Source organism: Eublepharis macularius, chromosome 14 (assembly GCF_028583425.1).
Source record: "Eublepharis macularius isolate TG4126 chromosome 14, MPM_Emac_v1.0, whole genome shotgun sequence".
In the NCBI taxonomy this organism is placed as follows: domain Eukaryota; kingdom Metazoa; phylum Chordata; class Lepidosauria; order Squamata; family Eublepharidae; genus Eublepharis; species Eublepharis macularius.
In genome coordinates, this window is record NC_072803.1 from 48,161,986 (window position 1) to 48,178,592 (window position 16,607).

The 16,607-nt window shown below is 44.3% G+C and overlaps 1 protein-coding gene across 2 annotated transcripts in view; it reads left to right on the plus strand.

The window, feature by feature from the left end:
* PHF19 (PHD finger protein 19) overlaps nucleotides 1–16,161 on the plus strand; it is a 33,398-nt gene extending 17,237 nt beyond the window's left edge. Inside the window, exons 7-15 of one of the 2 annotated variants that reach the window (XM_054998359.1) lie at nucleotides 1,402–1,497; nucleotides 3,571–3,639; nucleotides 4,467–4,587; nucleotides 5,252–5,319; nucleotides 6,359–6,517; nucleotides 8,035–8,122; nucleotides 10,576–10,661; nucleotides 11,797–11,892; nucleotides 13,642–16,161. In XM_054998359.1, the coding sequence (XP_054854334.1) occupies nucleotides 1,402–1,497; nucleotides 3,571–3,639; nucleotides 4,467–4,587; nucleotides 5,252–5,319; nucleotides 6,359–6,517; nucleotides 8,035–8,122; nucleotides 10,576–10,661; nucleotides 11,797–11,892; nucleotides 13,642–13,996 (1,138 nt within the window). In that variant the 3' untranslated portion in view covers nucleotides 13,997–16,161. The remainder of the gene's footprint in view (nucleotides 1–1,401; nucleotides 1,498–3,570; nucleotides 3,640–4,466; nucleotides 4,588–5,251; nucleotides 5,320–6,358; nucleotides 6,518–8,034; nucleotides 8,123–10,575; nucleotides 10,662–11,796; nucleotides 11,893–13,641) is intronic. The other variant, XM_054998360.1, reaches the window with a different exon arrangement.
* Nucleotides 16,162–16,607: the final 446 nt, after the last annotated feature.

Consider the following 16,607-nt stretch of genomic DNA (forward strand, 5'->3'; position numbering starts at 1 on the left):
AAAGAGAGATGATTGGGCAGTAGCTGGGCTGTCGGGAGATGTCAGGTGTCACTATTAAAGCCATTGTGGTACAGTGGTTAGAGCAGTGATCCTAAACTTTTTTTCCATGGAGGATCCCCTAAGTTGGTTTTTCAAATCCCAAGGAACCCCTACCTATAAAAATGTTTAAAGGCCAGAAAAAATAGATAGTGGGGAGCACAATTCAATTACGGCTAAATTATTGTCAAGAAAATATATTTGTAAAAAGCTGTGTGTATACTCTCTCTCTGCCAGCTTTTTTGTATTATCTATTTTTCTGTGCTGTTCTTTTTTTCCTGGCTTGCCTTTCTGGCGGCTCTGTAGCAACACGAAATGAACGCAGACGTAAAACAAGTACACATGACCTTAATAGCCACAGTATTTTGAGGGATATGTCAAACCTTTTGCGCCTTTTCAGAATTTTCAATTATTTATTCCACAATTTCTTGCAGAACCCCTGATGATGCCCTGCGGAACCCCAGGGTTCTGTGGAAATAACGGCACTTACATACCACTCTTCTAGATAGATCAGGACCCCAGTCAGAGCCGTGAACAAGGTCAATGTTGTTATTGTCCCCACAATACAGTTGGGGAGCTGGGGCTGAGAAAGGAGTGTCTTGCCCAGGGTTCTTTTTCTGGGAAAAGAGGTGGTGGAACTCAGTGGGTTGCCCTCAGCAAAAATGGTCACATTGCCAGTGGCCCCACCCCCTGATCTCCAGACAGAGGGGAATTCAGATTGCCCTCTGCACCGCTTCAGCGGCGCAGAGGGCAATCTCAACTCCCCTCTGTCTGGAGATCAGGGGGCGGGGCCACCGGCCATAGGACCATTTTCAAGAGGTGCCAGAACTCCGTTCTGCTGCGTTGCTGCTGAAAAAAAGCCCTGGTCTTACCCAAGGCCACCTATTGAGTTTATGGCAGTAGTGGGGTTTGAACCAGATTTGCAGCCCAACTACTTAACCACTTCACCTTCAGCAGCACTGGGTTTGTGTTTTGAATTAGGATCTGGAAATCCCAGGTTCAAATCTCCACTCTGCCCTTTAAGTTCACTGAGTGCCCTTGGGTCAGTCATTCCCTTTCAGCTTAACCTACTGAACAGGTTTATTGTTGCAAGGATAAAATGGAGACGGGGAGAAAGTTGTTGTAAGCTGCTTTGGGTCTCCATTGTATGAAAAGTGAGATCTAAATATTTAAATAAATAATGTTCAATAGGGAGAAGCCTGTTGTGCCTGACATTTTCCCCTCCAGGGGTTTCCAGTTTTTATATTTTGGCACGGGAGGGTGAGACAGTAGAAATAATGTGCAGCCAGTGTGTGTACATGGTTCTGGTGGCAATAATCCTTATTCATTACCATTCCAATCTAGTTTTGTTTTGTTTCTCCCCAGATGGTACTTGAAGATGCTGCAGTGTTACCGCTGCCGGCAATGGTTCCATGAAGCTTGCACGCAGTGCCTTAGTGATCCTATGATGTTTGGTGACCGGTATGTTTGTCTGTTCAAGAAATGCTGGTCTTGCTTTTCTCCCTCCCCGTTTTCTGTCACTTCTTTATTGACGCTTATTTACTGGAAGCATTCTTAACTTGTGGAACTCACTGCCGCAGGATGTACTAATGACTGCTAACATAGCTGGCTTTAAAAGGGGGTTCAGACAAATTTATGGAGTCTGCATCCACTTGTGGCTGTAAACCATGATGGTTAAATGGGACCTTCATGTTCAGAGGACATGTACACTGCATGTTGATTTCTAGAGGTGAGGGGAACAATTGGGGGAAGCTTTGGCTGCTCTCACCCGCTTGTGGGCCTGATGGTACATCTGGTTGGCCACTGTGGGGAAACAGGATGCTTGGGTCTGATCCATTTAGGCTCTTCTTAGGGAGTGGGAGAAGATCTTTGGATGGCCGAGAGTGGCAGAGCTGGAGGGGGGATGGTCACAGGGAATGGATGTTGCAGGATATAGTCTTTGAAGATGAGGATGAAGTGTTTTGCTGGATTTGAGAATGGACGGGAAGCTGGAGTTGGTGTTTATGGAGGAACATCCGCTGTCTTGGGAGCCAGTGTGGTGTAGTGTTTAGAGTGCTCAACCAGGACTTAGGAGACCCAATTTCACATTTGTACTCGGCCACTGACACTTATTGGGTGATCAGAAGACTGATTCAGCTTTCTCTCAGCCCAACCTCTTTCACAGGAGTGTTGTGAGGGACAAACGTGAAAGAAAGAACCATGTATCTGAGCTCTTTATGTGAAGGGTGAGATAAATAGGCCCATTTCAAGGACTACAGAGAGATGGAATGGTGCAAAGTGAGTGAGAGGTTTGAATGGCAGTGTGGTGGCCAGAGGTGAAGAGGCTGGGGGGACGGGACAGGGGACAGCAGGAAGTTGCAGTAGTCAAGGCCAAAGATGAGTATGTGATGGAAAGCCAGGAAAGCAGGGCAAGCGCCCCCTGGTGCCTGAAGGATGTGATGGGAGGTGAATCGGAGGATGTTCTGGCTTCCTTTGCCTCACATTTAGAGTTGGTTTGTTAAGAACCTGCAAAGTGCTTTGCCGGACCAAACTGCAGGTGTCGGCCAGATTCCTCTGGCTTCTCACAAGAAAGGTATGAAGGTTTTAGCCAGGCCCTACTGCAGGTCCCCAGTGTCAAATAATTGTAAGTATACTGGATCTGAACATGGAGGCTCCATGCTTTAGCTAATAGCATACATATAAGCCTGTCCTCCTTGTATTTGCCTGCTCCTTCAAAAGAACCCTATTGAAGCTTGTGACCAGTAGTGACTCCCTTGTGGCAGTGAATCTTTTATGTGAATAAGTGTGCAGCATGAAGAAGATTTGCCTGCCCTGAACCTGCTGTTGGTCACCTTCATTGGATAGACTCAGGAGCCTACAGACACGTTACACAGTCCACCACAAGGATTTCTGTCGAATGTGTGCTGCAAATTTCCCGCTGGGAACGTAGTTCTTAGGAGTACAATTTGGAGTGGGACCATGGTGTGCAGAGAAATGCCTCCCCCTCAGTTTATTTATCTATTTACATCATGTATAACTTGCCTTTCTCTCCAGTTGGAACCCAAAGCAGCATTCTCCTCTCCTCCATTTTATCCTCACAACAACCCTGTGGGGTAGCTTAGTCTGGGAGTCTGTGGCTGGCCCAAAGCCTCTTAGTGATCTTCCATGGCAGAGCAGGGATTTGAACGTGGGTCTCCCGGATCCTAGTCCAGCGCTCAGACCATCACATCGCACTTGCTCTTAGTGCCATTTCCCCAAACTAAGCAGGACAGGCTTTTGACTTCCTTCTTTATAGGTTTCCTCCCAGGTACAGCTCGGGATGTGGGAGACGCCTGGTGTAGTCCTGCACTGCACTGGCGCACATGTGTAAATCATGTATTGGGGGTGATTACTTGGAGGTTCATGTGAGAGGTTTGGCCTCTCTCACATGGATCACCTGTTATTCACATGCATGTCTTGGCATTACCACGCAGCAGTGGCACCTGTGAGGCTTCGCATCGAAGAAGGCCTTGGGAAAGACTCCCTTCCTTCTAACGCTCTGTTGTTACCTTTCAGATTTTATGTTTTTTACTGCTCGGTGTGTAACCAGGGCCCAGAATACATCAAACGCCTGCCTTTGAGATGGTAAGATCTTGACAGTGATAGCAGACAGGAAATCCATTGTAATAGGGCTGCCTTTTCAAAAAGATCTTTTAGTGCTTTTTCCCTCTATTGGTTATTAAGGGGCTAGTTCTCCAAATCATTTTCCCTGCCTTTTTCACACGGTACTTTGAGGAGACTCTGTGTAGCTTCATGTTAGGTAAAGCCATCCAATGTCCTTGACAGAACCAACAGTAAGGCATGGAAGTCAAATCCTTCTATTCTTGTTGCTTTGTAGCTCCTGGTTCTCAAAGATATACTGCCTCTTACCATGGAGGTTTTATTGACCCATCCAACTGATCTCTCCATACATTGTCAGGCTGCATAGTAAACTTGCTTGTAGCTAAGGGTTAAGGAGCACATACCTCAAGCATAGCATGACATACAAACAAACTTTGCATATTCTATACGTGTATGTAACATTCAGGTATGAAATAGCTGGATTTCTTAATAGCTTGGAAAAAATGAATTTTCTTAAGTGCTAAGTTAGGGACAAACATTTGGCCATATTTGGATTCTTCATCTGCTTATTTCAAGAGTTAATTTGCTGTTTTCCTCCTTTAGTTCCTAAACAGCAGCATAGAAACAAATAAAATAGCTATCTGGCAACTCCATTGAGCCATCTCATGGAATGACAACAGTTCATTGGTTAAAACTTGATCAGCCAAGTCATTGAGGCTGAATTCGGCCTGTGGGCCCATAAACAAGCAACCAATGCAAAAATTACCCCCCTCCCCATTCTTGCATTAGGAGGGTCTTGGCTGCAATTTATTTCTTTAATGTCATTTATATCATTTTGTTTGCACGCACAGGGTTGACGTTGTGCACCTCGTGCTCTATAACTTGGGCGTGCAGAGCAAGAAGAAATACTTTGACTTCGAGGAAATCTTAGCCTTTGTCAATCACCACTGGGACCTTTTGCAGCTCGGGAAGGTAAACTGCTGGCTCTGATAGGGTTTACTAATGCCTTGGGTTAGGGAGGGACAGCTTATCATCTTGAAGCTGAAACTTGGGTGCCCCCATGTGGTTGTGAGGTGAATATACAAAACGTTTACTGTATCATTTGAAATGTTGCATTGTTCCCTGTCCATTCCGGCTCCCATGGAAGGCTGCATAACCGTAGCTATTCGGGGTGGGGTGGGGAATGGACCGAGGACCTTACAGAAAGTGGACATGTTGTAATATCTGTGATCTAGGAGGTATCTGGTTCACATTTCAGCCACAAATTCACTCCGTGGCTTTAAACAAGCTGCCTGTCATCAGCCTCAGTTCTCCATCTGCAATGCAGGGAACAGGTAATGCTGGCCTACCTTCCATGGGTGTTGTAAAGATTGCTACGATGATGTATGCGAAACACTTTCAATACAGATTTTAATTGTTATCAGTAACAAATGTTATCAAAGGATCAGTAATCCCTGGACTTTGACAAAATTTTAACAACTTGTATCAAAGTGCTTCTTCTACTTAATCTTTTTGCTGTTTTGCATTGGCTTAAGGGGATTCCCCCCTCTCCAGCACCATAAAATGTACAATTCTGATTGTTGCCTACCATCTAAGCCGACTTTCTAATGCTTTTGTTTTCAATCCTGCTTCCCAGCTGACTGGGACCCCCGTGGCAGAGCGAAGTGCTTACCTTCTGGATGCACTGAACAGCTACAAAAGCAGGTAAGATCTGAGTTCAAATCCTTGCTCCCCTTTATGGCTCACGGTGTGATCTCAGGCCAGAATGATCCCTCAGTCTTAGTGGCCTTTCCATCCACTGTCCACTTGAAGGAGGTGATCCTGCTATGTAGATATGATTGAATGATCCAGTCATTTTTGGCAGTGTGCCGCATTTCTGCTTGCTTCATTGCTTCTTCCCTTCCTGCCATCAGCTTCTGCTGGGAGTGCATCATTCAATCATGTATCTGCAATGCGAGTGAGTGAATAATGCAATAGGTCCTGATGCAGGGATAGCTTGGAGGAGGCTACCTGTCGCAACTCTGTATGAGCCATTTCCCTGGGCTTAATTCCATCCATTCGGGCCAGTCCTGACCAGAGATGCCTGCAGAAAGATATGATAGTTGGCTTCTCTGTGGGTATGTGATTCTTCATCCTGCACACTTCTAAACTTTTGGGGTGGAAGAAGGATGTATGCTATCAGTGATTTTTTTTTAAAGGATGTATCTCAGCTATCAGAAATTTGGAGAACTGAATAGTAGATCTATAGCAATTCCTTTATAGGGATGAACTAATATAGCTGTTGATTCTAGAGGTCTATCTTATTTTTTGTTGCTGTTGTTGGTAATTTTGGTTTGTTTTATGCCAGCTTTACACTTTATATATGCCATTTATGTGCAAGTGAAACAAAAATGTTGAAAATGTGTTAATGGGAAAATCTGGTGTACGAAAACAGAAACTGGTGCAAAGATTAAAAACTCACAGATTCATTCCTTGCAAAGGAGAAATTAAATCAGAATGGGGACATGCTAATCAAAGCAGCCAGCTGGAGACATTTGAGTTCATTTCTGGTCCTGTCTTAAACGTACATCTTCATACAATGCCATTCTCATTTTTATGTATAGGATCAACAAATATACAAATAAATGAGATTTCTCTGGAGTTAACAGTGATCCCCCTCTGCTGTAAACCAAGCATGCAAACAAGCCATAAGTGCATCACCAACTGGGAAGATTTTAATGAAGTCTCTGCTTCCCCCTTGTAGATTTCTCTGTGGTAAGGAAATCAAGAAGAAAAAATGTATCTTCCGTTTGCGCATCCGGGTCCCACCCAACCCACCTAGCAAACTCCTTCCGGAGAAGGTTGATAGCAGAATCTCTGAACCGAAGAAAGGAGGAGGGAGCAAGCATTCCCATAAAAGCAGGTGAGCGTCCTGACAGAGTGGCACCTGAGGCTGGAACTATACATGCAGTAGAGTGAGCTGGTAGAGTCTTCAGGTGTCAGGATGGACTATACCACTTCAGTCTGCAAGGGATGCTGGAGCATCACTTTTTAAATTGCTCCCCAATGTTAAGAGATTATCATCCCTTTCAAAGCTACTACCAACCTTTGCTAGAACCTTTCTTTCTGATGGATTAGTTTTCTGCACGCAGGGAGTTTTTGTGCTGTGGAACACTCAACAGTGATGCCTGATAAGTCTAACTACCTATTGCTTTAAGTATGATCCTACTGACTAGTTCTATGTTGTTTAATGTCAGTCCTAGAATTGCTTATGCTCTGTTTCAGCATTTCTTCAGCTCTGTTTTGGATTTTTGCTAATGTGATGTCTTTGTAAGCTTGGATTTATTTACCCTACGTCATTGTTTATTGAAATGTCCTTGATATTGACTGTACTCATTTCGCACTATGTAATACGCCTTGAGTCTCAGTGTGAACAGAAGACTATAAATTACATGAATAAAATAAAGTTATACTGTCTGTTCTACTATCTTAGGGTTTGACCACCTCTTGGTACAATGCGTAGATCACTTTATCTCATCGTAAAATGGTTAGGGACCCTGGCTGCCATGAAAACTGCCAAGCCAGGCTGCCCAGTGACAAAGCTGAAGTCTCTGTGTTCAGGGGATTCCCTAAGAATGCAGAAAAATGCAGAATGCAGACTTTGTTAGTTTGCTTAAAAAAGGGGGGGCACCAGAAAAGCAGCCTGCTGAGGACCATAATCTTGTTATGCTGAAAGATACTAAAAATCCACCGAAGGGAGGGGGGCAGGAAAGGAAAAATAGTTTACTTAAGTCCCTGACAGCTTGTTGACTTTGAGGTGAATGGGATATGATTCTAAACTGCTGTACCCTCTTGATTCCTGGCAGACCCCCAGCTTTTCCAGCACTACTAGTCCTTTTCTCAGTCTTACCCGTGGAAGGTGCAGTCACTATATAAAACCTTCTCCAATGTGTCCAGAATGACCTTGGGGGAGGACAGGGGACTGCTGAATGCAAGTGTGAGAATTCCCTAGCAGACACACACACAAACCTCTCTTCGCCCGAGCCCTGGACTGTAAACGGCAACAGATGATCAGCTAATGCATTGTCCAGGAACACAAAGAATTGGAAAGAATGAAAAAAGATCAGGTGATGGGAAAGATCTCTACCTGAGACTCTGGAAAGCCACTGCCTGTCAGAGTAGACAATGTTGACCTTGACAGACCAATCGAGTAAAGGCAGCTTCATACGTTCATGTACGGGTTCGATCTACCCTCTGCAGTCTGGGTAAATGCAGCCCACTCTGCCACCTCAGCATGTCACAGCTGTATTCCCACCTTATTTCCTTGCCTGTGTGAACCAAGCCGTACTAATTTACCAGCCTGCCGCTCCCCCAATCACCAGTCTGCCCAGCATGTATGTATGTTGAGATTGTGACCTCTTTTGTTCTGTTTTTCTGCAGTTCACTGCCACATGAGCTCCAGCAGGAACGAAGGCAGGCGGCCCGGAGGAAAAGATCCAAATTTCTCTTGGAAGATGCTATCCCCAGTGTTAGTGTCTTGATAGTTTAACAAGGAGCTATCCCTTATTTTGGTTTCCTGGGGGCTTTTTTAAAAAAAAATCTGGATTTATTCTACCTGAAGTGACAGATACAGGCCCTTTTCACACTACTTACCTGCTCCCGGAACATTGCGAAATATCACGCAAAAACCGCGGAAGATAGCGTCTTCTCGCAAGAGTTTTGCGTGATGTCGCGAGAAGATGCCATCTTCCACAGTTTTTGCACGATATTTTGCAACATTCCGGGAGCAGGTAAGTAGTGGGAAAAGGGCCTCAGTTTTAACACTTAACAGGCATGGGAAATGGGCGTGTCTTCTCTTACAATTTTCTGGCTGTCAGTTGTGCTTTCTTTTGAGCATGTGCAGTGAGAGTTCTTGCTTTCTTCTTTAAAGCACACCTGAGAGCTGATCTATGTATGCAGTGGATTGAGGTGATGGTGCAGAGGTGGTAGAACAGTGCCATTTCAGGTTGCAAGTTTAGCATTTTTCATTTTTTAAATAGCCTCCCTGCAAGTAGAAACTATCAAAACTGAGAGTGGCCTGAGCCAGACCCTTTCTCTCTGACAGTATAGCTTTTTGCTTGCGTGGAGTTTTTTTTTATTATAATAATAACAACGTCATAACATTTTATTTATATACCGCCCTTCAGGATGACATAACACCCACTCAGAGCGGTTTACAAAGTATGCTATTATTATCCCCACAACAAAACACCCTGTGAGGTGGGTGGGGCTGAGAGAGCTCCAGAGAGCCGTGACTAGCCCAAGGTCACCCAGCTGGCTTCAAGTGGAGGAGTGGGGAATCAAACCCGGTTCTCCAGATTAGAGTCCCGTGCTCCTAACCACTACACCAAACTGGCTCTCAGTTATGGGGGGAAACTTCCAAAATGTGATATGTGCTCTTTCAATGTGACTTAGGGCCAAGCTACACATGACGAAAGACACTTGCCTGGCAAGTGGATTGAGTGGAGGGCAAGTGAACAGGGAGAAATACACTTGCCATTCAATTGTCATTTGTCACTTGTAGCTTGGCCCTTAGTTTAGTCCCCACGAGCTTCTTGCAGTTGTGTGACTTCATTCTGCTGCTTGGGAAAAGGACAAAGTAGGAAACGAGAGAGTGCTTTAGATTACTATGAATACTGTCGACAAGATGAATAGATATCCATTTTCTAGTTTATTTCAATCAGGTAAAAATCATAAAGAATAAAACCGTAAAAATAAAGCTTCCACAGTGCAAAAGGCAAACATCGGCTGCATTCAGAAATCATAGCAAACATCTGTCTGTTCCCGATGAGTCAAACTGTACTTACATGCTTCCTCCTCCACAGACCTTCCTAAAACTTCAGTTAGGTGTGGAAGCTTTTGGTCAAACTCCAAATTACTGTACCTGGGCAAACTGAAGTTTGCTTCCTTCCCTCAAACTGGAATTCTAAAACACCGTGGGATCCCAGTTTCAGATTCCATTTTACTTGGATACCTGCATTTGGACATCACAGCAAACTGGAATTTCATCGAAGGCTTCCGAAAGCAAGAAGCTTTCAAGTGTGTTTGTTGTGCAAAAGCGGGAAGAAGCTTATGGACATAGCAAAGAAGTAATGTTCATGCTTGACAGGAACAAACAGAGGTTTGCTACAATGTCTTAATGTGTCCTTTTTTGTTAATAATACTTTGGCAGAAAATTAACAATTGCACACACACATCTAACCTACATTGCTAAATCATTTGAGAATTTTTGGTTGCAATTGATGCAAAACCAACTGTTTATTAGGGAGAATCTAGTGAAATTCATTAGCAGACTGAAGAAGACAGAAGCACTTCATGCAACTAATACCTAACCTTTGGAACTCACTGCCACAAGATGTGGCAATGACCATTGACTTAGATAATTTTAGTGCAATCCTATGCAAAATTATTTCAGTTTAAGACCACTGAAAGCACTGTTTGTTTAGCTTTAGCCTTTTCAACTTCTCCTCCCATAATATAATACATTTATTGTCCTTTTCTGGTGCTGTTGTCTCATTTTGTTACTTCTCATGTCTTGTTTTGTTTTGCACGTCACTTTGGAATTTGCCCCGAAGTGGCCTATGCATTTTAGTAAATAAATAAAATATGAGTGCATTATTTGGCAGGAGATCCTGGCTAAGTTCTGGCATGCTGAGCTGAGCACAGCCTAGCATCTCTGTATGGCAGCCCACAGGATTTTGCTGTCTGCTAAGATCTGGAAAAAAAAGAGGTTGCCAAGCATATGACAGGTCAAAATGCATAGCTAGCAAGCCATGCTGATCTGGCAGGATTGCAAGTGGCACTGACCTACTTTAAGGGGTATGACGGCGCAGATCTTGCTTAGAGGGTTAGAACTGGACTTGGCTTATCCCTTCCCTTCCCTTCCAGTTTTACATTTCTTTATAATTCATGATTCTGTCCCATTTCTTTTGTCCCCTTCAGAGTGATTTTGCCTCTGCTTGGAGCACAAACCATCACCTGGCCAGCATCTTTGATTTTACTTTGGATGAAATTCAGAGTTTGAAAAGGTAACTGCTTTTGCAGTAAGTGTATGAGCGGCGGTGGGGAATGAGAATATATAGGTAATATTAATGTAATATATGTAACGAAGCAAGGCTTTTCTTCTGCTAAAATAGGGAGTATGTCAGGGTAGCACAGTGGTTAGTGTGCCGGACTAGGATCTGGCAGACCCTGGTTCGAATCCCCCCTCTGCTATGGAAGCCACACACTCTCAGCCTAAGCTACCTCATAGGCTTGTTGTGAGGATAAAAGAGGAGAGGAGGATGCTATTGTAAGCTGCTTTGGGTCTCCATTGGAGAGAAAAGTGGGGTGTAAATATAGAAATAAAAGTAAATACCAATGCTAGTTGATAAATGTATGAAAATACATTTAAAGTTCTGAAAAGGAAAGAAACATAAAAGGTTAACCGCAGGGCTGTCATAAGAGAGGGATCATTGCTTGATGGGAGAGCAACATACTTCGCTTGAAGAAGGTCCCAGATTCAATCCTGGGCATCTCCAGTTCAAATGCATCTTGTGTAACGAGGTCCGGAAGGGGCCCTGTGCATCTGCTAGGGCAAGGCAGCCTTATACATAACTTGCTTGACGAAGGTCCATAGTGCTGTCCGCATCTGACAGCGAATGCACGTATGTTCTGTAAGAAAGCGCTGGTGTGCATTCACATTACAAATGAAACTGGGGATCCGTACCTGGATAAATGGGCACTTTCAATCACATTGTCAGCCGTACATGCACTGAGAAGGCAAGACTCACTGGAAAAGACAGTAATGCTAGGAAAAGTGGAAGGCAGTAGGAAAAGCGAGAGACTCAAAATGCAATGGCTTGACTCAATAAAGGGGGCCACGTCCTCTAGTTTGCAAGATCTGAGCAGGTCTGTTAATGATAGGACATTTCGGAGGCCTTTCATTCATAGGGTCCCATAAGGTGGAAGCGACTTGATGGCATATAATACACACACACTTTGAATGTAACATGAGAATTACTCACTGTAGGCATAAAGAAAAATCAGGGGTCTGTCTCTGGCATTTCCGCTTCAAGGATCTCGCCTTTGGGGGGATGTGTAAGGCACTGGAAAGCCACCGCCAAAGGATTTTTTAATGAAAATAAATAAAAACATTGTGACTGTTTTCTTGCTCTTTTTCAGTGCAAGTTCGAGCCACACATTCCTCTCAGATGTAGATTCCACGGATGCTGTCAGCACTTCAGGTTCAGCCACAACCAGCCTATCTTATGAATCAAGGTGAGAACTCTGTAGATCAATCTCTCTCTCTCTCTCTCTCTCTCTCTCTCTCTCTCTCTCTCTCTCTCTCTCTCTCGTATGCATGTCCCATGCCCCTAGTTGCTTATGCCCAGGTCTTGACCCTTTTTGGCTGCCCCACTGTTCTTGTGTGCCACTTCCAGACTAGTGTAAATCTCCAGGAGCTGTGGGGGTGGGGGGCAGGATTGGATTTTGCATGCAGGAGGTCCTAGATTCAGGACTCCTACACATTTCCACTTAAAGGCTGTCTGCTATGAGGACTTTGGCTGAGCTGCTGCCCTTCTGGGTTGGATGGGCCAGTGATCTGATTCAGCATAAGGCAGCTTTGTCATTCGGTCAAGTATGAGAGCCTTTTGAAAATTGCGTGGATTTATATGCAAGGCTGCCATTGATTTCTATGCATCTCAGTTATTTCTCTTGGGGAGCTTTCATGTTCACAACTAGCTACTCTGTACACCATCTTGGAAACAGAAAAGCCGCTTCAGGGGAAGGCGGGCATTTTGAGGGGGAAAAATAACAGAAGGGAAAAGATTATTTTTTTAGATATTTATACCCTTCCTTTCTACCGAACAGAAACCCCTTCTCCCCTCCTCAATTTTATCCTCAAAACAACCCTGTGAGGTAGGTTAGATTGAGAGAAAGTTCCTGGTCACCCAGCACATTTCTGTGGCAGAATGGGGATTCGAACTGGGGTCTTCAGGATCATAGTCCAGCGCTCTAGCCACTACATCCTGTCCTTCTCTAACGGCCATTTCCCACTCAGGCCTACATCCTGCTGAGGCTGCTTTTTAAAAACAAAATATTTGGGAGAAAGAAACATACAAGTTATGTCACACCTACTCTAGGTGAGCTTTATATACAGTTTAAACTCAAGGAGAACAGACATATCAAAACTATTAGCTATAGTTGCACACTAGAACTTCCATGTACAGAGGCAGTGTATCTGAATATCAGAAGGTAAACTCTGATTAATTAGCTAAACGTTGTGATCCCATTATTAATATTGTGTGTGTGTGGTGCCCTCAAGTCATAGCTGACTTATGGCCACCCCTGGTAGGGGTTTTCCTGGCAAGAGACTAACAGAGGTGGTTTGCCATTGCCTGCCTCTGCAACCCTGGTCTTCGTTGGTCTCCTATCCAATTACTAACCAAGGCTTGACCCTGCTTAGCTTCTGAGATCTGACGAGATCAGGTTCACCTAATAAATCCAGCCCTGAGGCAGCTGTAGAATTCTGCCTCATGATAGGCCCATCTGTACTGGGAACAGCCTCACTTATAATGAGGCACTGGGAATAGAATTGTCATTTGCAATATGAGGAGAATATTCCTGGCCTGTTGTCAGGACTGGTCTGTGAAAATGCTCTGAACAGTCTAAAAGCATTATATAAATGATAACCATTGACAGTAATAATATTGATGAGCTGGTGTCATTACAATCATAAGCTGTGATCCAGAAGGCCCCTGTTCAAATCCCACCTTTGACGCAAACTATTTAGGGGCCTCAGGCCAGCTGCTTTCTCTCAGCGTCCCTCCCTCTTGCTATGTGGGGAAAATCATACTGGCCTACCTCACAGGGCTTTAGGGAGCATTACAGCACAACAATATTAATAGCGTTAGTAACTGTAGTTATATACCACTCTTCTAGGCAGATTAGAACATCAGTACAGGAGAAGCAGCTTGAACACTTGAAGTGCTGGTAAATACCCATTGCTTGTTTATTATTACCTTCTAGCAGAAGGAATGTGGGCAGTCGGAAGCGGAAACTGTCAGTTAAGACCTACAAAGCAATAGAAGCAAAGCAGAAATGCTTGGAACACCCCCAGAGAACCACGCCCGGTTGCTCTTCAGAGGATAGCGAGGCAGCCTGTGGTCCTGATCGCCTTGACGCCGCCATTGACAGCCATACCTTTGAGAGCATGAGCGAAGACGACTCGTCTCTCTCACACCTCAAGTCGTCCATCAACAACTATTTTGGTGCTGCTGGGCGGCTAGTGTGTGGGGAGAAGTATCATGTGTTGGCTCGTAGGGTGACCCCTGAAGGCAAAGTGGAGTACTTGGTGGAATGGGAGGGGACCACTCCCTACTGAGATGTCCGGTCAGGCCTTGAGAAAGGGAGGGCATCGACGCAAGAAAGTCATGGGATTGGAAGCTGGATTGGGCGGTGACTGTCATAGAGATCTCTCCCTAACACTTATTTTGGAAATCTTGGCCAAGTGTCCCCATCACAGTACCCACTGCGGTGCTAGGAGAGACCTAGATCAGGTACAGTCGGAGAGGCCTTGTTGGGAAATGTGACTGTGTCATGAGTTGGAAAGAATTCGTATTGCTTTTAATGCTGCTTCTTTGTGAGGGGACGAGGAAGGGGTGGGTGGGGCCAGTACAAACAATACTGTCTCCAGTCATGTTCACATGAACAGGCCCTTTCCCTAAGGAATCTGCTTTTGTTTCCTGGTGACAAATAGGGTAATTGAGACAACTTTGTGGAATGAAAAGGTGGTTGAAACCAACTAGTTGTCAAGAAACAAAGGTCCACCATCTTGCCAAATACAGGAAGGAGACTGAATGGTGTAAGAATGGTGACAGGTGTGAGCTGTGAGGTCCTGGGTTCAAACCTTGCCCCAGTCCTGAACTTGTTAGGGAGGAAGGCTACAACACTTTCAGTTTTGGCCCCTTCTCGCCCCCGCACCCCAGCCTGGTGATATTGGCCTAACCTACAGGGGCTGCTTTAAAGATGACTGAAATAATGTACCAGAAGAGCTTTGAGCACTTGTCAACGTGTTAATATGTTACAGTCTGTAGAAAGCTGCTTGGCAAAGAGCTTCACACCATCTCCACCTCTGTGGAAAAGAATGGAAAATATGCTGCTACAGTGGATAACCAAACCCAGCTATTAAGTCTATACTAGATACGATTTTAATTTGATTTGAGAATGAGGACTGGAGTCAGTTTGCAGCACTTCAAAATACGTGTCCGACCCCTGAAACCCTGACAGGAGAACAGCATCCTCATTGAGGATGTTGAACAAAGATGACCTATCTGAGAGAAAGAACATGCTCAGGGTCTCACCACACAAGACAAAATACACTCGAATTGCACAGGTAATTCAAGTGTATTTTGTCTTGTGTGGGAGGTCATTCGAAGGATCCCCCTAGAGCTCCTAGTATCCTTACTTTCCAGAGATAGCAACTTATTTTTTGCTTTCTGTGGTGGGCACAGGCATTCTGGAAAAGGGCACCATACTCACAGCCAACAGCTTACAAGTAGAGGGCATGTACTCCACTCATTTTCAAAAAAGGGTATTTCTCCCTCTTTCCCTTTAACTCCCCTCTTTTCATTTCCATGCTCACTTTTGATACAATGATTTTTAAGCCACTCGTTTTGTGTGGTGAATATCCTCTCTCACAGAAAGGTCTTGCTGACTGATTTGCGGTCAGAATTTTTGAGGTATTTCTACCACAGGTAGACCACCACCCCCACGCGCACACAGGTAGACCTTACACTGACTGACTGCTCCATGGGGGAAGAGGGTAGATATCCATACCATTCAGATGCTTCTAGAGTAGCGAGAAAGCTGGGCTTCTCACTGACTGACTCACTCAGTCAGTGAGACTGAGTTGTTGTGGCACTTCTGGAAAACTGACATTTGATGGGCACATCATCTGAGATAATTCGCAAGGGATATCCATGTTAGGCTCTGCTTGTAGTCTGAGATAATCTGATTATGAAAAAAGTCTGATGCAAATGTTTGACTCTGTCTCTTAGTAGTGTTGTTGTTGCCAATGCAACCCAGAGCGCTGTGGCAGACGTGTTAAAGTGACTTGTACCCTTTTATGAGTGCCTATATGCAACCTTTTTAAAACAAAAATCATCACCAGAAGAGGGAATTTGCAAAGCCTTCTTCTACCTTAATTGATTTCATTTGCATGTTCCTGTTGCACATAATACTTTTAGGCACTGCAGCTTAGCTGACTAATCTGTCCTAAGGAGAGAAATGTGTGGCCTCTAAAAAGGTATTTGTGTTTTTGGGTTTTTTTTGCATTGGTTTGGATTTATCTTTCTAATGCTTCTGTGCACCTTCTTAAAGGAAAAAAAAAGATCTACAGTCTCTCAAGTTGCTGCTTTCTAATAACTGACTTTTGTTTGTTATATTCAAGTTGTAATTAATATGTCTGATGTACCATTAAAGTCCTTTTTTAACTTTTCCAGGGAGTTGTGTTGTCAGAATAGAGGTGGCTGCTTCAGGAAGGCGGACTTTAGCTGCTACTGAGGTGGCAGAAGGGGAGAGGGACATGAGTATCAGCTGTCAGGAAGTTCTTCTGTGCCCGCCCAAGTGAAAGGAGCAAGAAGTGGTTATGTGCATTATTCTTTTACTGTAATGGCTAAAAGGAGGAGCTGTGATGGGGAGATCCCAGGTAGAAATCTCTCACCTTTGCCATGAATTCACTATAAGAGGTCATAGGCAAGACATTCAGCCTCAATCCCCCTTCCTCTGTTTGCAGTATGGGAATATGAATACTGGGCTATGTTAAAGTGCAGTTGTAATGATTATGATCAGGGCTTTTTTTCTGGGAAAAGAGGTGGTGGAACTCAGGACCACACAATGATGTCACTTTGGGTCAGCTGGAACAAGGGGGAAGTTTTTAAAAGTTTAAATCACCCTAGGCAAAAATGGTCATATGGCCGGTGACCCCATCCCCT